General features: G+C 41.0%; 1 protein-coding gene across 4 annotated transcripts in view; it reads right to left on the bottom strand.

The window, feature by feature from the left end:
* LOC146315427 (serine/threonine-protein kinase MARK1-like) overlaps nt 1-13,454 on the bottom strand; it is a 43,838-nt gene extending 30,384 nt beyond the window's left edge. For all 4 annotated transcript variants that reach the window (XM_084735217.1, XM_084735218.1, XM_084735219.1 and 1 more), the window contains exons 1-2: nt 13,158-13,454; nt 7,202-7,402 (exon numbers count right to left, since the gene is read on the bottom strand). In XM_084735217.1, coding sequence (XP_084591343.1) covers nt 7,202-7,402; nt 13,158-13,208 — 252 coding nt within the window. In that variant the 5' untranslated portion in view covers nt 13,209-13,454. The remainder of the gene's footprint in view (nt 1-7,201; nt 7,403-13,157) is intronic.
* Nucleotides 13,455-26,346: the final 12,892 nt, after the last annotated feature.

The raw sequence follows: 26,346 nt of genomic DNA, 5'->3' as shown, positions 1-26,346 counted from the left end.
CGCCTCACACTGCATCAATAGCAATAAGAAAAGTGTTCAATAACATGTTCAATAGTATCACTTAAATGCATTAAATGCAAAATGTTGGGAAGGCACGTAACAAATACGCCTTGGCTCACACAGCCTCTCATATCCCTTGATAACGGAGCGTGCTATGAGTGACACACAGTCACTCAACACCATCAACATGTGACACAACAACAGAAACAGCGTGGAGTGAGAAAATAAATGAAGAGCGTGAGGAAATTGTGAATAACTTGACTTTAGTCAACTTATAACAACCCTGACCTCTGACCTCTCTTTTGGAGAGAGGGACCTGGAGAAACTGCCTTTGTAGATTGATGATACCACCAGGCATTAATTACAATTTATTATAACAGCACTACTGTGACTGTGCCCTAATGAGAGCTTAATAAACATGCTTCAGTGGATGCAGACTCTGGCTCTAATCCCAAACAGCCTGTTAAGGGGGGAAACCAGAAAGCAAATGCTGAGTCACGGTGGCGAGAATGAATGCAGGTTGTTCTTCTCAACCAGGGTTTCCCTGAGACCTACAGTACAAGTTACTGGGATGTTTGGCTTCTTTTAAAGCCGCAATAATGACAGCAGTGCGGTGGCAGTGAAAGGAACAGAGAGTGGAGTCAAAGACTGCAGAGAGGCTTGCTGTGTGCAGACACGCAGTACGCAGGTGGTGTCTATTTGCAGCCTGTCTTAGGTGGGCAGGTGCACAGACAGACCTCACTCCCCTCCTCTCTGCTTCCTCCTGTCACGGACAAAAATCAGGTGGAGGCATGCATGTGTGTGTACGTCTATGTGTGTGCTGATGTATGCCTGCAGGTGCTGGAGCTGTCCTCGTGTGTCACTCTATTGTTCCAACTTCCATGCCTCCCTTTGCATGAGTCAGAGACATTCATTACATTTCCTCTATGCCACACTGTATCAGTTTTTCCCTTTTTGTTCACAGATTGAGAGATTTGACAAATGTGTGGATGGCATCAGATCATATGCCAGTGTTTGTGTGTGTGTGCATGTGTGTGTGTTCTGTCTCTAATGGATCTGAGGGTGAATAATTCAGTCCCACAGTGACAGAAGGGCAATGTGCATCACTTTTAATTATTCAGCGCATTCGTAACACATGGCCCATATGCTCTTCACCGTATGCAGGTCTTGTGATTGCGTGCACGTCAAATACACACATGTGAATATTAACACAGAGGACACGGAGGGGAAACTTAGTCATGGCATCACTTGTGTGCTGGAGAGCTTTTTACATGTTCCTCTACACTTCTGTTTCCCTCTGAGCTCTTTTTACACAACCACAGAGTTATGATCTCTCTGTGCTACAGGGAACTATTTAAAGTCATATCTCATACACAGAGAAGAAAGGCCTTACAGTTGCCAGGCAGGTAGCAGGGTTGGGTGGTATGTTTGAAATCACAGTGTTTATAAGCTGAAGTACACAATGTACATACACGAAATACCTCTGTATATAAAGTAACTTATAACTATCCATATAAAATGTGGTCAAGCATTCTTTACACTGGCCAGGCGTCTTGCACCACTTGTGTAATACAGTTTACATAAAGCTAATTCTGTATATAGAGTATACAGTAACTATTTGAGCTGTATATACAGTACAATAGATATTTTATAGACCAAGTTTCGCCTGCCGCATAGATGCAGTTGTCATTTTCTCGCCCATGTTGTAATGGTAGCAAATGTACTTGTGCCCATCTATGTGCCCATGGGTGTGTTGGTCTTCAAATGAGGTGTGGTCAGGCGCATTGTTGCCGCATTGCTATTTTGAGGCAGCAGAAAGTGATTGTGCCCTTGACCAACAAAAAGACCTGGTCTAAAGTCTATGGTACAGTATTGTCCTGCTATTTAAACTAACCCTATCATTCAGATAGCAAGATGAGCCTACATCAGTGGGTTCACAACACACCTATACTCTGTCTCTAGGACTCTGCAGCTAGTCCACGGGGCATAAAAACAAACATTCTGATTAACAAGATGGTTGCAGGTGGGTGACAGGATGAAGCTGTGTGCGCATTTATGCACGGGGCACAGCAGCTGTAACTTCATTGGTTGTTTAAATCTGACAGGACCAGTCAGGATCTGTTTATGTCCTGTCTGTTTCTGCACATGCAAAATGTCTCGCACATCCTGACTTCCATCAGAACTGTCTAAAAAATATTTCCCCTGTCTCCTCTGGGGAACTTTCTCTGTTTTGTTAAGTTTATAACTACGGTTTTTAGTTTTGATGCTTAAATATTAACAATATTTGCTGCAGTGACATTAATGTGTGCATGGAAACATTTAAAATGACTTAAAGCAGCCTCTCTGATTATTTAACCATCTTTTAAATTACATTAAGGGGCAAAAGCTTTCCAGGTATTTCTTTATTGTGTGTTGTACTGTATTGCACTGTATTTTATTGTATTGTATAAGTGTATTTTTTAACAACTTACTTTAATGATTTCAGTATTCAATGTATGTCATTTCCATAAATGCAGTAATGTCACAGCAGTCCTGCTGCTGTTCATCGAGCTGAAATGTGCACACATCATCTCTCTTACTGGGGAGACACTTCACTCGATTTCAAGCACCTGCAACCCACCTGCTGTTAATCAAAATATTAATTTTTGTGTCCTGGCCCACCTGCAGCATTACAAGTGGGTCATTTCAGCATCTCTATTCTCATCTCCAACTTGCCAAATCCATCATTTACATAGCAATTTGCCAGACACAGACACACCTGACTCTTACAAGGACTGATGAAATTCTGATTGGTTTCATTCATGTTACATCTAAAAAACACCAATGATTAATTAAGAGACTAAATACAATCCCTTTGCACCCAGATTATGCACCTTTTAAACAGTGGAATGGAGTTGGACACGCCCTAAATGCACTTCAGACCATGCGCTACAGACAGGACCTTCTATGTGTGTTGTCAGTTATTGGTAACTGCTATGACCAGCGTTTGGCAGGACCTAGAAGTGGTTTCTCTTAACATATGTTTCTCACTTGATCAAACAGTGTTCATTCTGTTTCTCCAAACTGTAATTCTACTATTATTGTTATTTCTGTCTCCTCAACTTCATCTCTCCTGGAAAGAGCTTGTGGAGCCTTTTTTTTTTTATTCTCACCGAGCATCTAAATATAGAAGGTGTCATATTCTGTACAGAAAGTCCTCTGAGGAACATTTGTGATTTGGAGGATATATAAATAAAACCCACTTGACAAGACTTCACTTTTTATACACACACACACACATATATATACCTACTTGGTTCATGAGGGCTGCATGATGTTCATGTTTGCTTCTCTTTGTGTAGCTTTGTGGTCTTTGTTCAGCTGTATGTCTATATTTAATTCTTTCACTACATTTTTTCTCTGTGCAGTATGTAAGTGTATAATGAGCTACTGAAAACTGCAGTCCAATTCTTTGTATGCGTCGTCAACATTAATTGATTAATCCAGTGATTTCAAAGTTGAGGACTCAACAAAATGCTAAAATATATATATATATTTATTTCATCATAAGTAATCTAACATTAACATTTAATATAACAAAATTTTGGGGGGCACCTCTGTACTTCAGTACTGAGGCTGTTAGTCCACTGCAGGTGGCCATGAGTTTGGTTCCCGCCTGAGGCTGCACGACTTCCCCTCACTTTCATCCCCCATTCCTGTCACCTCAGCTGTCCTATCCTTATACAAGACACAAAAGACCCCAAAAACACTTAAAATAAACACAAAATACAACATATCTTATTTGCTATGTCCATCTTTCTAATTGCCAGACAGTTACAATCATTCATTCATGTTCATTATTCATCATTTTATAAGCTGTCGGTGTTGACCTGGACTTGACTGCACCAGCCTCGAAACTAAAACATCTAAACTTCAGCATGATTTGAAACAGAAGCACCGGGCAGTGTCACATAGTCAAGGCTAAACAGAAGACACATCGAAATGCAGACTAATGACAAGATTAGGAGCAATTCAAAAGTTTAACAAAAGAACTAAAAACACAAAAACTTACTGAGCAAGCAAGGTAAAGGCAAATAAAGGCAAATCCAAAAAAAGGGAAGGAATGTCCAAAGAGCACGAAATCCGAAAAGTCCAAAGACATGGGGGAAAACATTTGCAGGCATGACCACAAAGGATGAAGACCAACAGGCAACTAAGGAGGGAAAGACACAAGACTAAATACAGTGGAAGGCTAATGGGCAGATGGAAACAATCAGGGGCAGGTGAAAAAAAAAAATCTGAAATCAAAAGACAGGAAGTAAAGCCAGAAGCAAGAGGGAGAGCAAGAACCACAAAATAAACCAGGAAGTGACTAAACACAACCTCAAGACCATGACACGGCAGAGGCTGATAAAACCTCCAGCTTCTCAGTTGTGAGAATTCTTCGATGTTCTTTTCTGTGTTCTCTGTTGTCGGGCAGCACGGTGTCTCAATGATCAGCACTGTCACCTCACACTGTCGCCACTGGGTTCAAAAGCCCGCTAGGTCAGGGCCTTTCTGTGTGGAGGGTTCAGTGATTGGTAAATGTAATGCATGGTGAAATTTCAGCAGTCAGACGGGGCTACAAGATTTGTGAATCATACAGTTAATGAACTTAAGTAAACCCAAAGCTGAAGTTAGTTAAGCCGTTTGCATACCAGGCAGACATGACAATGACATGATATGCCACATCATTATGATACAATTTCACAAAAAATGTTAAATTTGCAGGAAGGAACAATAATATCAATATTATGTGTGTTCTTATGTGTAATATTACTTTTATTACTTTTCAGTATCACCGCCGATATAATACTTTCAGTGTCACTGTCGATACTACTTTTCTTTTTTAGTTTACTTCAGTTTACATTTGAATCGTATTAGGCACTGGTTTTACTCCCATTTACTCCCAATAGACTATTACTTTATTGTTTTTTAATCTCTCTGGCACAATCTTATTTTATCTTAAATCAAACTGAAAAATAATCATTGTCCCTCCCTGGTGGGTAGGAGATGAGGGCATATGGTAGAGGCAAATGTTTCCATCAGTGCCGCTGAGTGTGTGTGAGAGAGAGAGTGAGAGAGAGTGTGTGTGTGTGTGTGTGTGTGTGTGTGTGTGTGTGTGTGTGTGTGACGTGTGCGCACATCCTGTAGTCACCCTCCTCAACAGATAGAGGACACTCTGTCACCTCGAAGTGACTGCTGCTTCGTCTCCACTGAGCTTTTTTTTTTTTTTAATGTTTTTCTACAGAGTTAGACCTTATTTTTCCTTCTAGCTGGACTCGAGCTGAGACTGAGTCGGTTTTAGTGGGTTATGTTCTTTCCACCTGTTCTCTCCCTCGCTCTGATCCATGTCTTTGCATTCTGATGAGCCAGCAAAGGCACTCAGGCACACAAAGCAGCAGCTGACCTTCTCAGCAAACAGAGGGTCACACAGCCAATACGCCTGTTTAACATTAGGACGCAGAATGGATCAAACTGTTGGTTTGACCTGGTAGAATATTTATGCCCTCGACACTCTGATATGACCAAGAACATAATGAAAGTCGGAGGATTAAAGGAGACAAGTGGCTGAGAAGCAGGCATGAGAGGATGTGCGAGGTGGATCCGTGAGTGTGAGCTGTGGTTCCTGCTGAGTGAAAGACAGCGAGCAGATCACAGGTCATTGTTTTCTCCTCAGGGAAACAGGAGCTTTAATTACCGACACACCAAAGCAGGATGTCTATCACTCTGACAGGTCAGCAGTGTATGACTGAGCGCGCGCGTGAGGAAGAGGTGAAAGAGGGACCTGACCTGACGAGGAGAGCCAACATGAAGTACAACATTTTCATGACAGGAGAACATTTATTTTCCCAAGACTCAGAACAGCCAAAAACAGGGTTTTAAAGACGTGGGAAGCAAATAAATACCATCTTTTTGTTACATTTTGGTTTCCCTGGAGGACGAGTACAATTATTACTCAAGTGAGAAATGTGTGCTGAGATGAGCAGATGTGACATGATGAATTTAACTACACTTTTAATCTCAGATTTTTTTTTCTTTTAAGCGAGCTGAAACGATCAGTTACGTAATTGAGCCCAACTTAATTTTTAACCAAAAATGTTGAAAACTTACTGCTTCTTTCATCTTTCTTGACGGTAAGTTGAAAAGGAAAAATAGGTTTAAGACTGTCAGCCTGATAAAACAAGTATTTATTTATTATGCTTGGGCTCTGGGACTTTATAATGGAATTCTATATACATTATATATTTATATATATAAGTGTAACTGCACCCCCTGGTCTGAGCCACCCACTGCATCATTTTGAAAAATGCTAAAAAGTGGCTGGTAAAGGGGTCAGGGTGGGGGTGCACAGGTTAGTCACTTTTGAGGGCGAGTGGCCTCGCGGCTACGGCAGCGACCAGACAGAATGAACACTGCTCAGTGCAGCAGTAACAGCTAGTGTAGTGGTCAGAGCTAACCAACCGTGGACAGCTGCTGTCAGACTGTGTGGAGAAACACTGGAGACACAGAGAGTACGCTGGAGCTTTGACACTAGTCAACTGTCACTAAACACACATTCGTGACCCTTTTTGAAAAAAGTTTCTGTGTTGTAGCTTGCCAAGCTAATGCTAGCGGCTCAGAGAAGCTGAGAGGCTCAGTACTGACCTGCAGCCCTGCTGGGATCATCATCAGGGGAAAGAATGCAGTCTAGTGGAGCAACATGTAGAAATACTAAGAAGGTGAGCAAAAAAATATATATATATATCTCTCTATATATATCTGGAGGAAGGAGGCCTCCTTATTCTGATCACAGCATTAACTTTCTTTTTTTTATATAAATCTCATGACGTAGGACAGTTGACTCTATCACAGCATTGGCTTTGCATGGTTCAGGATGATTTTAAACCGTAGGTGGCATTTAAGGCATTTTCAACCCACAAAGTGCCCTTTGTTTAAATTCATTCATTAAGAGATGTCAATATTAACACCAGCACTGATGTGTTTCATCACAGTAAAATAATACTACTTAGTTTACAGCTCAAAAAACATGTTCAAGTGTGCAGTACCTCACAGTACCTAAAGAATAATGAAAGATGAATAATGAATGAAACATGTAGCAATAAAAGTGTGAGGCTAACTTCGTAGGTTTCATGATGAATGTATTTCACATTCATAAACCATGAATAAAAACTTGTCTCACCTCTCGTCCAGTCAGAACATGTCGTGCCAGCTTCACCTTTGCGAAATTCCCCTTCCCGATGGTCTTGAGGAGGCGGTAATTGCCAATGTGGGGATGCTCCTCCGTGGAGGTGAAAGAGTTGCGACATCGCGGCAGGCTGTGGCGACTCGCAGACTTTGTCGGGGGGACTGGGGGTTCAACAAACCCGTCCACCGACGAGTGCTGCAAGGAAAAAACACATATGTACAGATCAGCTACATCCTCATTCCCTGACTGGTACTTTGATTTATATCTACAGACACTAGACTTGCAATGATTAGATGTTTAATCAATAGTCGATGAAGAGAAAATTAGTTGCCAACTATTTTGATTATTGATTAATAATTTAAAGGAGTACTGCAGTCCCAACCGTGGCTTGGAGCCATAAATGGTACATAAAATATGTTGACTCCCTTTTTAATATACAACCTAGACTCAAGGAAGCTCAGGCAGGCTGCCTGCAGGCTGCGTAAACATCGAACAGGAGCACAAAACAAGAGCAACATTACATTTTGACACTGACAAGCAACAAGGAGTCCTACACCATGAGCTGATCAGCGCTTTATAATTCACTGACTGCCTGTCCTACCACCCGCAAAACTCCACTAACATATTGCTCAGTTTAACTGTTACAAAAATCTATTCCTTCTACAAGATTATTAATGATTTCTTAAGATTCCTAAACAGACACTTACTCATTTGGCAAACATTCTGCATTCATTTGAACTTTAATAAACGTGAAACAGGCAAACAAAAACAGTTGTTCCTGCCCAGAATGGAAATTTCAAAGGAGAATTTGTTGGAAGTAGCATTGTCGTTGGAGAAGCTGGTATTTCAGCATTTTGATGATGATTTTATGATTTAGTGCAATAAATATATAACATATTTCTCCTTTAAGTTATTTTTCAAGTAATAATGTCAAACATTTGCTGGTTACACCTTTTTAAGTGTGTGGATTTGCTGCTTTTCTTTGTCGTTTATTATAGTAAATGAAGAGTCTTTGAGTTTTTAACTGTTGGTTGGACAAAACAAATGTCACTTTGGCCTCTGGGACACTGTGAATATTTTTTGACATTTTATAGATTTTACAAGTAATTGATAAATCGTGAAAATAACTGTCAGAGTAATCGATAATGAACATAATCTTTAGCTGCAGCCCTAATACACACCATTCCTACAATACAACCTCTGTGGCTTTTTGTCACTCTGTAATTCCAAAAGGACCCTTCCTCTTGCTACAGCGACTGCACACACACAAACAATGCAGCAGAGTGCTGCAGTGGAGGTCTGTGTGTGTGCCAAAGCTGGGATATTCGCTGTGCAAACAGAGATGAACCCATTAACCTGGTCTCACATCTAAGAAGGGGATCCGCTGTTCTACATGTGTATGTGTCTGTGTGTACATACACATGTATATCTACATTTACATACAGAGCTAACATAGTAGTTCCCTGCATGCAAGCTTAAAGAGGAAGTGTGTGGGTGAGAATTAGGTTCCCTCTGTGACACCTTAACCTCCTAACCTAAAGACGTTATCAGCCACAAGACGGCATTCGACAACAAAAGAAAGTGAACTCCTTTGACTTTGTGCCTTTGAGAATATCTGCAGACTGTGCGGCTCAGAGTCAAGAGTTATAACAATGTTACGGGCTCCGTGGCCAAGCCCGATAACAACAAGTGTCCCTGTGATATGGCATGTGAAGGTGAATTAGGAACAGCTTGCTATAAGTACAACGCTGGCACAGGCCTGGCGCAGACTCTGCTGCTCTGTTTCCTCTCCTCTACAACAGCTGCTGATGTCAGTCCAGGTCAGAGATCCCATGATCCTCTGCTCCTGAGCACCACGCCCAGCCAGAGAATAAAGCCTTGCTCTGGTTACCCAGGCTCCCCTGCTCCTGTTTCACTGGGGGAAACGAAACACCCTGCAGGGTGCGCATCATGACAGTGAAGCTGCATCCTGACAGAGGGAGAGCCACACAGCAGGATTCAAACACACCCCGGTGTCACAGCGTAGGGCTGGGCAATATTTCAATATTATATCAATCGCATGAGACTAGATATCGTCTTAGATTTTGGATGTCATTTTATTGTGATATGGCATATGTGTTGTCTTTCCTGGCTGCATTTCAGTAAAGTGATGTAATTTATTTACGCCATATCATGATTCAACAATAACAAAAAAATCTAATCTAAAATCTAAAATGCTACAAACCTTCTTTTAATTCTCCATGACAGAACAATGTGTGAAGCTTGGACAATGTTTCTTATCTTTGGAGCTGGAAAATTTCTTCACTAAAGTGATGTTTGTACTTTCCATCATCGTAATAATGTTGCAATGATTCTGACAAATATTGCGATGATTCTCAATTGCTGGGAATACATCATAATTTAAATTTCCAGTGCCAAAAAAAACTGAAATCATGATGACATGATATTTGTTGGCATGGTTTCTTTCATCGAGAGAACAAGATTTGTGGGCCAGGACATCTCTGCAACGCTTGATCATATTGCAATTTGATGATATCTTGATTGATTGTGCAAACCTACACACCCCTGTGTCATAGTGGGCATTACTTATATGTGTTTGTGTGTGAGATAGAGAAAGAAAGGCAAGGGGAAATTTTGATTTCATGCCAGCTGAAGTCAGCATCCTTGTTTCTCATGCACCAAAACCCTCTTTTAAATGCCTACAATAGATGTAACAATATATCGAATATCATGATACTGCAATAAGAAAATTTGTGCTACTGTTCATGATTTATTATGCATTGTTTTGGTTTTGCAATTGCACATACATAATTGAAACATTCATGATAATTTTTGTAGTGCTTAGGTCATGGCTGGCTACCTTTATTTTGTTTTATTAAAAACAGAAAGCAGATTTTCTTTTTAATAAAAGGCCTTTTTTTAAGTCGTCATTTTTCCTTGCGTCTTAATATTGTGATAACTATCATACTGTAGACATTTTATTGTGGTACTATCGCTCCACAAGTTTTTGGTATCATCCCTAATGTTCGCACTAAAGTGACTTCAGCTCTATCCATCAACTTTAAATCATATTTGTCATGTGGCCATCATGTGGTCATCCTTCACATGCATGTACACACAAACATACTCTTGGCTGCGCTCCAAATTCTGTAAATTAACCCAGGAAGGGGCATCTGGACAGGCTTGATTAATACACAAAGTTTGTTTCACTCGCCCATCCATTAACCACTGAGGTTATGTCTTCAGGGAGGCACGGACATTAAAAAACATAACACACACCTGCACGGACACAAACACACACACATAAAAATAAGAAAGCCAGGAGAGAGCTTCTTCTATTTTGCTGCACTAAAAGCCACTCGTCTCTCTGAGTAATAAGCTGTTATGCAATGCAGTTCAGCTGCTAGTGGGCCCTGGGGCTGCCTGATGGAGTCCAACAGAGGCAGGCGAGGCTGGCTGGCTACTGCCAGTGCTGCTGCTGCTGCTGAGGCACTGCTTTAATAGTCGCCTAGCAGTCTATGTCTATGAGACCTACAGCAGCATTAGACCATGAGACAGTGATACTAGGACTCCACAAAGCTGATGCATCACTGAACACTGGCAGAGAGCTGATATTGTTGCGTAAAGTTATAACATTAGGGTTTGTTGTTCGAGTTACACAACTTTAAGGTTCAAAGTTAATGGCTTTGTCACTTGCCCTTATACAACTGAGAATCGCAATATTACTGTACCGATTCTCAAAAACAATATGTCGCAATATCTTGATACACGCAAAGACTCATGGCAGTGGGTCATTTTGTGTTGTGTTTAAACCTCTGACTGCTAAACAGCAGTGTTGTCTGTATTTAGTGTTGTGATTGAATGAAAAGTAAACTTTAACTTTGATTTTACACATATGATGGTGTGTTCTTTATACTATGATAGTTGTCCTAAAATTAGCAATATATCACCTTGCTTACAGTATCACAATATATCACAATATACTGAATCATAACCCCTGTACTGTGATGAAATGTGTCACCAGATTCTTGCCAATATGCAGTCCTACTTGCCCAATTGGGCCACTTGCCTGGTTTGGCAAATAGCATTGGGTTATGGTTCAAAACTTTTCAAAACAGCACTGCTACTGATACCCTAACATCAATACTGGCAGCTGAATTCTACTTTTTTTTTTTTTTTTATAAAATCCATTGAAATAAAACGAATAGTGCAATTGCTAACTTTAAAATAAGAAGCTGTTCAAAGACCAGGGGGCAGCTGGAGAAACTGGTTCTACTATAAAGGTAATATATAAACCTGGACATGCCACTCAGCCTTGCCTCCAGTTTTTCCCAAGAGCCAATCACTGTACTGCAGCAAAAAAAATAATTTTCCTCCTACGCTACTATTATAAAAGAAACGTGTCAAACTGCTGACAGGACAACTCAAACTGTAAACAACCTCAATTATCGCTCTATGCTTTATGAATTTTTGACCTATGGAGTTTTTATATTTGTAAAAATTTATAGAGCTGAGAAAAGTAATTTAAAAATCTGTGATGTCATCACAATGTAAAGTCTATGGGCTGAGCAGAAAGTTGTGGGTGGAAGTGAACCAGGAAGTAAACCTGGAAGCACGGAAACATTTCTGGCACATGAGCCAGGCGAGCCAATCCCACTGAACTGAACTGGTGGTTTCTTTTCATGCTGTATCTGGTTTATTACAAATGTTTATGGTTTTTACGTTTACGTTTACGTTTTTTTTCACTTTAGTTGGTATTGAATGATGAAGCATTTTGTGATACTTGATAGCACTGAAGTACTATATCATATATATATTCAATCAGTACTGTGAAAGTACTTATGTTCAGTACGAGGTCTACAGGCAATTTTACTTGCCCCGGAGAAGCAGGCAATCCTTATTACTGAGCCCAAAAACTTTGGAAAATACACCAATTTTGATTTATCACCTGAAGATGAATAAGCCAGATACATGTTCTCCAAAATAAAAGCGCAATTTCTAATTCTGGGAATAACCTTTAAAACACCGCTTGCAGCTATTTCCACTGCTTCTACTTGAACCACAATAAAACACAAGGAGGCTTTAGTCTGTGCCTCGTCTTGTTTCCAGGAAAAAAAAAAAAATCAGACGAACCTAGATATGTCAGAGCCTGTCAGCATGCACACACACACAGATAGCAGCAGTCCTCATTTGGACTCATCTCAAAAGAGGTATTCTTGTTATTATGCTGCAGCAGCAGCAGGGGGAGGGTTGGGGGGTGGTCGTTCATAAACATTCCTTCACACACATACAATCAATGAGATATTCTGTAGCCCTTTCTGTAGACTGTGAATAAATACATGTCTGTCTGTCTGTCTGTCGTGTCGTGGCAGCAGAATGGTGAATAATAACACGCTCCCTCCTCCTCCTCCTCCACCTCCGCCACCTCCTCCTCCTCAGCACTGTGAGCGTGCAGTTACAACAGGGCCCAATAGGTGATGGATGTCACATTGCGATGCTACCATTGAAAAGTAGGGCAACATCCTCCCCCACCCTCCCTAAATATTGACGTTGTGGACCAGAAAATACCCCCAGTTGCACCATTTTTCCTCCCAGCAGGCCACATTTTTACCCCCCAACATTAACATTCAGGCTTCGCATGTATCATTAAAGGCAGCATACTGACGCAGTGCGTTGTCGAGGCTGTAGCCTTGTTGTTGTACAGAGAAACTGGGGCAGACAGAAGCAAACTGCACCTTTATTCTAGGTTATTCTAGGCTTTTATTCCCATCAGAGGGGGGGGAAAGAAGACGAAAAAAAAAAAAAAAGCCGGAGAGCTCATTGGTCGAGTCGCTCTGCAACACTAAAAAGCCATAAACCTGCACCGAGCAGTGCGCAAAAAATATCCACATCCACGCTCATTTTTATCCCGCTTCCACCTCCCGGTATGTCCCTGGATAACAGCACTTACATTCTCGGTGTCCCGCTCGTTCACCGTGGGCAATGGCGTTCTGGTCGACATCTTGTGTGCTTCGCAGGCCGCTCAGCGATGCAGCGGGCTGGGCAGAGACACGGCGCGGCGCGGTCCCTCCGTCCCTCTCTACATCCCCTGGAAACACCGCAAGCAGCGGCCTGTTTACCGCAGCATAGCGCGCGCAGGGCCCCGCCGACACGCCGGATTCTCTTATCGGCTTCGTGCACTTCCCTTCAGGTAGGCTGGCGGCAGACAGAGAGGGAGGACAGAGAGACTGACTGAGAGAGGGGGGGGGGGGGGAGAGGAGGGTGGTGGGGGGGAGGCAGGCCAGGAAGATGCGTCGGTAGCGGACGGGTCTGCGCAGCGCATCTCAAACCTCCCACCAGGAAGGATGGAGGGATCTCTCTCTCTCTCTGCCTCTCACACACACATACACTCCCTTTGTCTCCTCTTTACAGCTCATTATTCAAGTCACCAGAAAACAGTTAGGCACACAGTTAGAACAGTGTCCGCCAGATTTAGACTAGATCTGACTATAGGGCGTGGACAGCCTGCCAAACCGGTCCAAATGATCACTTCTCTGAGCCTTAATAACCTCAATATAATATATTAATAACACATTGAGCTGTTTTTTATATTGTGGCTGAATAAAATACTTACTTGTCTGGAATAATATAATTAAAATGCATATTTTTTATACATACATATATGTTTGTGATTTCGTTGGATGTGTCAGCACCTTATGAGTGGTAATATAGATTAATAACTCAGTGATTAACTGCTACATGTGCTGGTTTAATATGATAATGTGGTTAAGTGTCCAGGGAGAGGCCTAGTTCAAGGGTAAGGCCTGTGTCACACTGGAAACTGGACAGACTTTGCCATCTGTTGGACAACTACAGCATTACACCCTTTATTATTTCTCCACTCATGATAATTTAAGTTGATTTATTTGTTTTGAACATTAAAATAAAAAAACCCAATAAAATTTATAAGCAGACAAAACAGAGACAAAAAAAAACCAAATCAAAATAATTATTCCAGAAACCATTATCTGTTGGACAACTAGTATTACATCTTTGATTGTTCCTCCTGTTGTGGTTCATTTTACTTGATTTATTTATTTAGAACTTACACAAATAAAATGAAATTTAATATTTAGGTAGAAAAAAAAATACACAAATAAAGATTCAGCCAGGTTTGTCATCTGTTGGACAGCTGCAGCATTAACACCCCTCGTCATCACTCCACTTGTCATTGGTTTGTTTTGATTTGATTTGATCTGATTTGACTGATTTATTTTGAACATTAAAAAAAGAAATATAAATAAAATACATAAGTGGAAAACAAACAGGCAAAATAAATATTCAGGAGACTGCCATCTGTTGGACAAACACAGCATTACAGTCTTCATGGTCTCTCCACTTGCATATTCAATTCAGTAACTTTGTCTTGTGCAGTCACAACAAAATTGCAGGCGTGTTATTGTCAAATGGTGCTTGTATTCACACAGTTGCATTATTTACGATTTGTACATATTTACAAAGAATAAATAGCAATGAAAGAGTTTAGTAATAAATGTTTCAGAACGTACAAAAATGAAGAATATACAGTGTAAAAATACAACTGACAATAAAAATCCAATAAAATACCTTAGCAGTTAAAGTTACAGAAAGTGCAAACATCAGGCATCATAGTGGAGGGTGAAGAGAAAAGAGGTAGCCAGTAAAATAAGGCTTTTAAAAAACATGTATTACATTTACTATATGGTGCATATTATTTTATTTATAATCTTAACTGACTCAAAATGCATCTTAAATGGTTTTATGGAAATTTCTCAATTAAGATTAACAGGTTGACAATCAGATAAACTGTCTGATGTTTGCTGTCATAATACAGTATTACATGATTGGTTTATGTATCTAAATAATCCTCTTTTTTCCAGAATCCTGATGTGAACTGACATTAAAAAATAGATGGTTGGTTGTTTCTTCTTTATTCTTACAGAATTCACGTTACTAACATCCACAAATCTTGAGAATGTACACTGTAATAATGAAAAAGTTAAGAAAACACAAAATTTCAAGGAAACTAACTTCAATAGATATATGAGTTTTGAGCATGCACTCTTAAGTAAACTCACTGAACTCAAACTCAACTCATTTTTTTTTACAGTTAGGGTTTTGTGGGTGTGGTGTTATGTCGTGTGTGCACCAAGTGTGCATGCACAGTTTGTCCACTAGGTGTCAGGCTGCACCTGCTGTACGTTGTCGCACATCTGCAGCATTTGACATGTGGGGCCCAAACAAATAAAGCCATCGCTCATCTTTTTGTCTGAATCACCATCATCTTTTATCCTCTTCCTCATAAGTCATGAATGCACTGACGTGTCATATTGTGGCGAGGAACCAGCAGTGCAACAGGAGTTAACGTCCATTAGTGAGTCTCTTGAATGAGATGTCTCGTCCTCTTTGTCTCTGCAGTATTATTGTGGGACTTGGGCAGACAGTGCACCTTCCTGGGTGAGTTACATGACTGATGGTTTGTCTCACACAGCAGAGAGGCCCCAGCCATAACAATGGACACAGCGTGACATAACGTATCACAATAACTGATGGATATAGGACCTGAAAGACACTGAGAACATTAGGTCTGTTTTTGTGGTTTTGAGGAATCTGTAGTTTATTTTTTTTTACCACAACTACAAACTCACTTCCCTCGTTCTCCATCGAGCAGAGTCGGGTTAGTGCTCAGATATTTCATTGAAAAATGTTTTGTAATGTTTTTAGTGGGAGATACCAGAACAATATGCAGAGAGATAAAATGGTTCAACAAAGCAAAAGGGGTCCAACACTGGATCTTGGCATGTGGATGGGCATTTTTGGAATTCTGCATCTGATCCCAGCGTGGATCGGGTCCCAACATAGCAGATCTTATCCTCTCTGAGCCCTAACAACTGGGACCAGCTAAATTTTCCCACTAAGACACATCCTCCTACTACTAATAGTCCAATTTTGGCTGTGTTTTGCAAGTATCTATTTTAGATTCGAAAACAACCATCAAGTTTTATGTGTTTGTGGATTCATACATTTCAGATAAGACAGTAAATTTACCCTAAAAAGTAATCAATGCAACTCAGTTTCTTCTAGTGTTCCTGTATCAAGCTGAGGTCTTCAGTAGTGCACAGTGTTCGTGCCTGGGATTTGCATTCTGTACCTGAGCTGCACTGCTGTGGAATGTAATGGGCACTGACACTGGTTTAATGAGTGCATGTACACCCAGGGCCAAATGCAATTACATGCTCTCACAGGCAACCATCAAAAAAGAGGCAGCTGTTAACCGCCATTCATCGCGGATGGTCATGCAGTTAACTGTATTTGCGGGACAGGGGGTGAGAGGAAAGAGTAGAAAGACAGAGAGAAAGAGGAGGGGGGGAGAGGCTAAACTCATTATGAGACAGATAGCGGAGTAGCATCTGTCAGCGTTGGCACTTTACCATAGCTCTTTTTGCCTGACTCAGTTTCACCAGTGAAAGTTAAGCCACGCTTTCCAGTCAGTAACAATGTCTGCACACATCCTGCAGGAGTGTGGGAAATGAACAACCTCTCCAGGAAGGAAGATGTTTTGTAGAGTTTGTGCCTCTCATGTGTTACCATTATATTCATGTAAAGACCTAAGCATTAATTTCTCTGGATAATAAAGACCTGGTGATGCTTGAGAAATGCAGAAGGTTTAGTTTAACCCTTACAACTGTTCTGACATGGTGTTTTAAAAATCCTCAAAGACTCTACAAACCATCTGAATGAAACAATATTCCATCCACAGTAGGATGGAAAGATTTGTTGCAATGTGTCCTATCCACAGAGTAGAAATGTCCTTGCACTTTTTTGCAGAATGCAACAAAAATATGAAGGCAATATCAATAAAAACATATACAGCTAATGATCAAATGTGTACTTTTTGGTTTGACGTATTTAAAAGAACATCTTGTTATACTGCCATAGTTTTAAGTAATTTATAATATGGTTTTAGGTTGGAAGTATCAGCTGCTGACCACATAAAGTGACTTAGATTAGTTTGAAAAGTTTTTCAAATAGCATTGACCATGGTAACAAGTCAGGTAAAGCAATATTCTAGTGGTTTTATGGAATGTCCTGGTGCAGCAACAAGTCTCGGACAAAATCACTTTTTAATATAAACCCAGACACTACAACAAGTACAAAAACAACCCTACACTACCCTTTGTAGCTTCCATGTTGTTTCCACTTTACAACTTAAAACTACATGAACGCACAGAAGTCAACTTCTCAACTTGGGAATTGCGATCATCCAAGGAGTGCATGAATGCAGCATTAAATATGTAAAATAAAATCGGTGGAAAGCCCATTTAAACGAAGACATATGTCATTCTGGCTGCCATTTGAATTAAAACAGAGCTGCAACTTGCAAAAGTGGTTAAAAACTATTTTTTATTGCGCAGCAAACACAACATGTTTTCACCCAGATGGTTTGAAGAGTCTTCAGGGATTTTAGTTCAAGGTTTTTCAAAGATTGCAGAGTATTTATTTTTCAGAAAAACTGATGTTTACCTCTCAAATGTAATGGTAATGCATGGGAGACATAAACTGAAGGTAGATTACATTAGACTCACGCTTTAGTCCATTTTAAAGAACATGTGCCAACATGATTAAGTCCAATTTGGATAAATATAGTCTGCATCTGCTCATCTGTATTTTGAATGATCTCTGTACTTGCACATGTTGTAGCACTAATCACCAATCATCAATTTTAGCTAAAAATACAAAAAGGTATTAAAAATAAGAAGTCATCAGCAGACATTCCTGCCTCAGAAACCTGTTAACTGCACACCTTACAAGGCAGAGCTTGCACTCCGCTGTCTGCTCTGACAAGTCAATAAAACCCACTGGTATGCTGAACATTTTTGGAAGGCAAGATAGATATGAGGCTGCGGTGGAATTTGATCAGGCAGAGCGCCAGCCTTCTGTTCATTACAGAGCTTTCCAGCAGTAACACACCCTCCCAGTGAGCACACCTCAACCTGAGGAAAAGTATTACTGACTGGCACGTTTAGGCCCGCGCCCACCCTTGGCCTCCCCTCACCTGCCCGTCTTCATCGCTGTCACACATGCATGTGTCGACACACATGCATGTGCTGACACACGGTACGCACACATCATGTACTCGTTTCGCTCTCGATTTCTCCAAACTTTGCATTGGGAGGGATGGCAGGCAAGTGGAAAATATGAAAAGGCTTGAAAATCCAGGGCAGATGTGAGCTGACAGGGCGGGAGAGATGGAGGTGGACTCGGAGCAACGGGTGTAAGTGAGAATCTCAAGATGGAGCTGCAAAAGTTTCTGTCTTTTCACCATGATTTGTGGGATTGTTTTCTCACACCATTAAAATACTTTAAGTTCTAACTCAGACTGCTGGAGCCTCATATTAGCTTCAAATAAAATTATTTGAATTCATACACAGAGCTGTCATTTGTCCTCCATCACTTCCAATAAAAACACAGGAATTGCTCTCTCAATGGCCAATATGAAGAGGAATAATTACAGAAAGTTCAACCTTTTTGTGCCAAAGGCATTTATTATATTGTGTTGCAGTGATTTCTACTGAAGTTAACATGCTAACCAGCCCGCCCCAGCCTATGCCTCATCAAGCAGTGTGTTTGCTACATTACACAGACTCTCTTAGCTTTTTCAGTCCAATGAATAAAGTCACAAGGAGTCAAGAACTTACTGGACAAAGACTAGCTTAGATCCTTGTTAACAGATACTAAATAAAACTCACCAAAACCATCTTGGTTTGTCTTCCACTGTTCAAACAAACACCAACTCTGGTTGTTTGAAATTCAGTGTTTGAGATAGATATGAAAATATTGTGGCTGTTTTTTCCAGCTGTTAGCCTGACTCTCTGGATGCACACTGCAGGTAAAAGCCTGCCATTGGTCGCTTGTTTCAAGCAGCATCATGACATCAGCGATCTACGTTTTCAAAGTCCCCAGGAAACAAGAACACCCTTCGAGCTATGACCTACATGTTAAAAGAGGCCATATTAGCGCCTGGTACACTACTGATACGAACATAAACAAGCTAACAACTGTTACCATTTTCTTCTATAGCAGAATGTGCATGTTTGGAGCCAACCCCTTTCTCCAGCGTTGAGTGCTGTGAAGAGAAGTCTGACTACGTGAGACTACCTCACTGCTGATGCCCAACCTCTCTCTCGCTTCCGCCTGTCATGTCTTTGTCATCCCCAGAGTCAGAGTCCTGGTGGAAGCTGCTGTAAACCACCTCAGTACTCTATTCCCTTTGTCAAACTGGCCTCTGTCAGTCTCAAAGGATGTGTTCAGTCCTGCTCTGGCCATATTAACTGGAGGGCTGCTGAGCCTGATTCTGTTGCCCACTTGCCCAGCTCAGGTTCTGGTGCCCATTGCACCTCTTACAGCATTGCATGCTAGTTCGTCTCAGCGGTCCAAGGCTCCTGTGCCAGCGCCATCAACACTAACACTGCCCTGGTGCTCTGTGCTCCCAGGCCAGACTAGCTAACAGCAGCTACAGTTAGAGGCAGTTTTGACAGGTGGACAATTCTTACATATTGTACCTTCAATAGTTAACTAGAGCTCATGCATGTGTGTGATTAAGTCCCATCCATAGCAGTGACCTTTCTTTTAGGATTATCTCCCTTGAACTATTTCCTGCTTCACCTTGCCTTTGGACCAATCAGAGAACAGCTGGCAAACTCAATCCCATCACTCCAGAATCAGTCAGTAACACTTTCTAGCTGAAGGGCTTCATTAATGATTACTTAATAATTTCTAATGGTTAAATAAATCAGTACTATATAATTAAAAAGAAGAACATTTGGGTTGCCAGGTTGTAAAAAATCATTTTTGGCTGGTGTTCATCCTCCTCTCCTTGACCGTGACACTTGTGTTCTCTTCTTCATCTCAAAGACCGCTTCGATAGTCCAATGCTTTTCATAGAAATTAAAACACAAGTGTTATCAATAACATTAACGATGGATCTGTTTTATGCAAGTGTCTCAGTAAATCATGAGGCAGTGTGCACAATATCAGGACCCTGAAACTGAAGCAGCCAAATGGAATCCCCCATACTGTTATTATTATTTAGCATTAATTTTATCATTTACACCTGTGCTATTCTTATGCGACATGTTAAAATCCCCTCTGAAAAAAGCCCCTCCACACCCACACAGGTGTTTTTATTCATCCTGATTACACCTCTGCTCAGGGTGAAGCTGGGCGGGACGATGCTGGGAATAAAGTGAGGTCAAAAAACTATGATGAAGGTGTGAGTTTGTCCCGCCCTAAAAGGTGCAACAAAACTAACAGGTGATAGAGAGACATGCCAGTCAAACACAGTCTGAACATGCCTGCACAGTCCTGAGAAAGGTTCTTGTCTAATCAGGCAAGGTAGATGAAAACACCTGTGTTGTTGTTTAATTGATCGTTTGCACCACTCAGCACACACAGCAGGGAAGCTACACTAACCTCCTCACAGTGTGAGAGCAGTTTGAGAGAACATCTGAAAGGAGCGACGTGAGACCAAATCGTTCAAAAATGAGTCCAAATAGCAAGTTAGACCTACAGATGTATTACATGGGTTGCCTACAGGTTCTAGAGACTGAACCTACACAAGCGCAACACAAGCTCGACATTGTAATTTGACAACGAGAGATGACGAGTCTTACACTGTAAGTTGATCAGCTGTGTCTAACTGTCAGTTATCCTGAAATTAAAAGCCCACTGCTCTGAAAATACACACTCTCGAGTTTGAGTTCAGTGACTGCCTGACTTCATGAACATATTGCTAAATTTAAGCGTTATAAACATCTACTCCTTGTAAAAGAATTCAGACTTTTTCACTCCATTGTTAATTCTTTACACAAGCATAGACCTGAATACGCATGCAATTATTGGGAGAGGTGTTAGAGCGATGGCACGAGCTCTTAAAGGGTTTGGTGCCTCGCCCAGGAGGTAAACTGGCAGCTCTCTGTGCTACCGGTCCACTGTCCGTACTTTGGTCCAAGTTGGACTTGAGCAGGCCACGTCCTTATGGACTGAGCTGCTGCCGCCCCACAAAAGAGTGTGAATGATTTTGTACGACTCATAAACAGACACTAATTCACTCTGTGAACATTCTGCATAATTTTAACTGTGAAAAATGTGAAACAGGCAAACAAAAACAGACATTCCAGACTGGAGAACGTACTGGCTCCAGCACTGTTGTTGTCAGTATTTCAACTTAGCATTTTCCTGAATCACTGATGACATATCACTGTAATTTTTTGATTTAGAAGAGTGAATATGTTACATATTTCTCTTTTAAATCACCTACATTCTTCATGCACTCTCCCAAAACATCAAAAGCAATACATTTTCTCGCAGCATAACCTTTTCTAATGTGCATCTCTTAATGTTAATACGTTTGTTCATTTTCCACTATCTGCATATGCATGGCCAGTTTGCTTCACATTCTCTTTTTCTTTTAGTGTGTGTGTGTGTGTGTATGCACTATAGCAACAGATTAAACGTCCTCGGAATAAAGCAACACTTCCATAGAAGTAGCTGTGGCCTGACATGATGCACTCCAGGTCCAAGACATTTCCTCCTCTGACCCAGCAGCTAATGATAAACACTCCACTGTGTAGCGGCCGGTCTTCTGAGGAGAAATATAAACATTTTCCCTGATATGAACTTCATAAAAGGAAATACCATTTACTGTTACTGTATTTGGGGATAATTATCATCCTTGTATATCATGTTTTCCCTTGTAATTATGTCATAATTCAAAGGCTTCCCTGGCGAGCTAAAAACGATCAGGTACGTCATCATATAAGGAACTGGCCTATTAATTGTCAGGATATAATTACATTCACAACACCCTGAGGGCCGTCTCGTTTAGTCATCTCAGAGTTACTGCTCCAAACTATAATTAGAGAATGTAATCACACAGGTATGGACCTCCAGGATTTATTTTTCAGCCTGACTGAAGGCTGATTGAAACGACATCTGTGGTTGGGCACCAGGCAGGGAGTGTTTATGACCTGGCACGTGTTCAACAGCCACATGCAGTGGCACCGGGCCGCATTCCATACCAGCAGAGAGAGAGTCCACGATTTACATACACAAACATGCACACATGGACTCTGCTAATTTGTTTGACGTGTGTATTATTCTTGTTACCTTGAGAGCGATCTCTTGAGTGGCGTGCATGTATGTGTGAGTGCGCCTCCCTGTGAATGCCCTCGTGTGGTTATGCCACCCTCGTGTGGCACTTTCTGCCAGTGTTAACAAGTGACCTCATCCCATTATGTCTTTCCGATCTCAAATGCCATCCAATAAACTACTCATTTCTCACCTCTTCATGCACTCTCTCTCGCCATTAAAACACCTCTTACCTCTCTCCCCGACACCCACTCTGAAAGAGCTCAAGACAGGCCGAGGAGAACATAAAATAACTGCACACTATGAAGTGATTGGGAGTGATTTCCCGGTGAGAAGTGATTAATCACCTGAGTTTCAACAACATTTTTTGGGATGTTGGCCCTGGATAAATCTAGGGCCAGTGAATGTCTGAATTAATGTAGTTCAGCTGCACTCTAAAGACTTTTACCATCATATTTGTGGGTTTTTGTTTTATTTTATTTGAACTTTTTCAGTGTTTTTAGGCACACAGTGGCCGTATGGATGGAAAAGTTGGTCATTCTGAGCACTTTGCTCCTGACTGAAATATCTCAACAGCTACTGCATGGACGAAGAGAACATTTTGAACAGATCGAACTTTTCACTTCATCTGTGTCATATCTCAACATCTGGACAGCTGGAATTGTGTACAGACATAAATAAATTCAATGATGTTCTGACTTTTTACTCCTGCATCACCAGCAGATTGACATTTTTGGTTTAAGGGGAAATGTCTCCACAAATACTGGATGGATTGCCATGAAATTTGGGAGACGCAGTTAATGTCCCCACTGGATGAACTGTAATCACTTTGCTGATCCCATGACACTTCATCTAACGCTGTCATGAGGTCAAATTTTGAATTTGTCAGATACTTTGGAAACTAAAAACATTAACATCAGCCTCAGATGTAGTTTGTGTTCAGTGCTATTTAGAAAATGCTAACTAATGAGCATAAGTATCCCTACAGCAAGTTACAAGGTCACTGATGGGGACTGCCGAATGTAGCAGCAGCTGACTTTGGCTGAAGAAGAACGACCAGATCTGGGCTGTAAGGTGACCATGAACCTGTAGTAAGGTGTAAAAGCAGAGGTGGGTGCACTTGGGACACCAGGTGTCGCTGTTGAGCCTGTGGGCCTATTAATCGCACCACCATTGGTGTGTTGATGGTGTGAGGGTGCCCACTCGATGACCCCAGTGAAATAATCAGCCCTTCTGCCACTCAAGAAATCAAGGAGGTGCTGATTATTGAAAATATGGTTGCAACAAGTCCTATGAGCTCAACCTGCCTCTTACACCTGCTAAACATCAACATTATAATATTGATTGTTAATATGTCACTGCATATTAGCATGCTGAGGGTGAAGTTAACATTTCGCTTAAAGCACCACTGTGCCTACAAACAGTCTCACAGAGCCACTCGCATAGCTATTTTTAGTGATTTGAGCCTGTTTTTGCCTTTTTGGTGGCATCATAAATGACACAAAAATAATAAAAAATCAGGGATTTCTTCTTCTTGGTAGCATATACTGCATACTGTCTGTGTGTGTGTGTGTGTGTGTGTGTGTGTGTGTGTGTGTGTGTGTGTGTGTGTAATCGAGGCTGAGTTACCAACACGCAAAACAACTAACCACTCTGGTACCCAGACCCTCAGGGGCCCACAAGACTAATTCACTGGCAATTACTTTGTGGTGACTGAACTGAATGCAGATTTGTTTGTTTTTACTGTATGCACCACAAACGACCACAAAATCACAATTTAAATTAAAATGATTGGTTATGTTGATATAACGCCTGTATAAACACGTCATCATGTGGCCCTGTTGTATTAAATCTGTACTCAGTCACGTTACCACAAACTAATTACTGAGAAATTGGCTCACACCTCTTTTTCAAACCCTAATGGTTAATCTGTCCCTGTGGGTAATATCTTCATACTGTATGCATTTGTAATACTGGTGTACTGTATTTCCTCCCTAACTGGAATAAAGAACCCTGATCCAGGTTCTGATCCAGTTTTTTTGCACTAAAACACATCAGTAGATGTAGATGCCTTCAGGATGTAAAGAATTCAGCTAATCCTTCACCAGCTTATCAGCTTCACGGATGGTTTTACACCACGGTCCTTGATTCTGAATTATCCACTTGCTCTTTGAGAGGCTTGACTGTGTAAATACATGAACAGCTCTCTAAGATCTGATCCCAGAAAGGTCCAGAGTATAAAAATTATGGAAAAAAAATAAAGAAAAAAAGGAGGACAGTTATTGCATCACTGGGACATTGCGGTAAGAAGATGACAGAGACTAACAAACATTCAACTTACTGAACTTTCATGACTTTTTTTTCGTTTCTGTGATCCTCAGCCAATAACTTGGGCTTTGATCTGTTTAATAAATCTAACAATGATTAATGAAATGTCTCGCTATACGCAGGGAGATTAAGTTAATTATCTTCACCGTGACCCTGAGTGGAATATTAATCAAGAACCTGAAAAAGTTGCTCCTCTTACGAGGCTCAGTCAGCGCCTGGTTGAGTCACAGAAAAAGTGGGTGAGCAATGTTTTTCCCCTGGGGGTTGAATCATGCACGGACAGCAAAAACACAGAGCTCCAATGAGTGGGGAGCTGAAGATGGGGTTAGGGGAGCAATGACACATCATGTATCATCTTACACGTCCCAACACTGCTCTGACTAAAGCTCTCGACGGCAGAATGATTGAGTAACAACTTACCATAAAACCACTCCCAACCAATTTCACATCTAAATATGTTGTGTGTGTGTGTGTGTGTGTGTGTGTGTGTGTGTGTGTGTGTGTGTGTGTGTGTGTGTGTGTGTGTGTGTGTGTGTGTGTGTGTGCAGGCTTCACATTTGTCCCTCAGCACACATTGACTCAACATACTATATTACTATAACCCCTGTAGATCTCTTTAAACAAGATAGATATGATGGCTGGGGCATCATGTTCACTGCATTTATCATTGTTATATTCGGATGAAATCATCCTCACGTTTTCCCAGAAGCATGGGAAGAGCAGCGGAGCATTTCACACAACCGCTGCATTTTCCATTATACAGTACTGTACATGAAGTCAGAGCTTATTCACTTTGGTACACGGTGCAGAGCAGCATTTCTTATGATCAGTTTCATACATTTGTTGTTGGCAGTGCTGGGAAACAACAAAGTGAAGACTTTGTTTTACTTTTACTCCACCAAATACCTGTACTTTCTACTCCCTACATTTTCAAAACATGCTCATTATTTAGTTTTAATGTATTTTGGGTGGATTATTATTATTTTGTGTCATTGTGCGCCCTTTTTTTTAACAGCAAGACTGACTTAAGCTTAAATGGATGTGACAATAACACATGGTGTATCCATCAGTGCATATCATGGATGACAGATGTACCTATAAGACTGCACTCAATAGAGTGCAGATCTCTGCCAGGCAACTCAAAATTAATATTTCATTGTAACCCCTTAGTAAACATTTTGATTAATTTTGTAGTATATAAATTCTTACATTATGGCCAAAAAGTTTTGTGTTTTGTGAGTTTTGTGAGGTCACAGTGACCTTGACCTTTGACCAACAAAATAGTCAGTTCATCCTTGAGTTTAAGTGGAGGCTTTAGCCAAATTTAACGAAATTCTCTCCATGTGTTCCTGAGGTAGAACGTACAGAGAGAGTAGGACGGACATGACGTCACAGTGGCTTTTGTGTTCCTGAAATATCACGTTCACAAGAATGGGATGACCCCAAAACATGGAGGTATAAAGAAAGGAATCCTGGAAAAGGAGTAATCCTGCAGCATACAGTCGTGAATGTGCACAAAAAAGTAGACCGATAGGTCCAGCAGTAGTCAAGTTTAGCTGCGGAAAAGCTCCAGGATAACGAGACGGAAAATGATGTAAAAGATGTAACAAGATGAAACAAACAAGAGAGGGAGGCTCAACCGC

The sequence above is a fragment of the Lutjanus erythropterus genome, chromosome 14 (genome assembly GCF_056507025.1).
Source record: "Lutjanus erythropterus isolate fLutEry1 chromosome 14, fLutEry1.hap2, whole genome shotgun sequence".
Classification (NCBI taxonomy): Eukaryota; Metazoa; Chordata; class Actinopteri; order Lutjaniformes; family Lutjanidae; genus Lutjanus; species Lutjanus erythropterus.
Note: the sequence above shows the minus strand (reverse complement) of the source record. Positions and strands in the feature narration are given on the sequence as shown.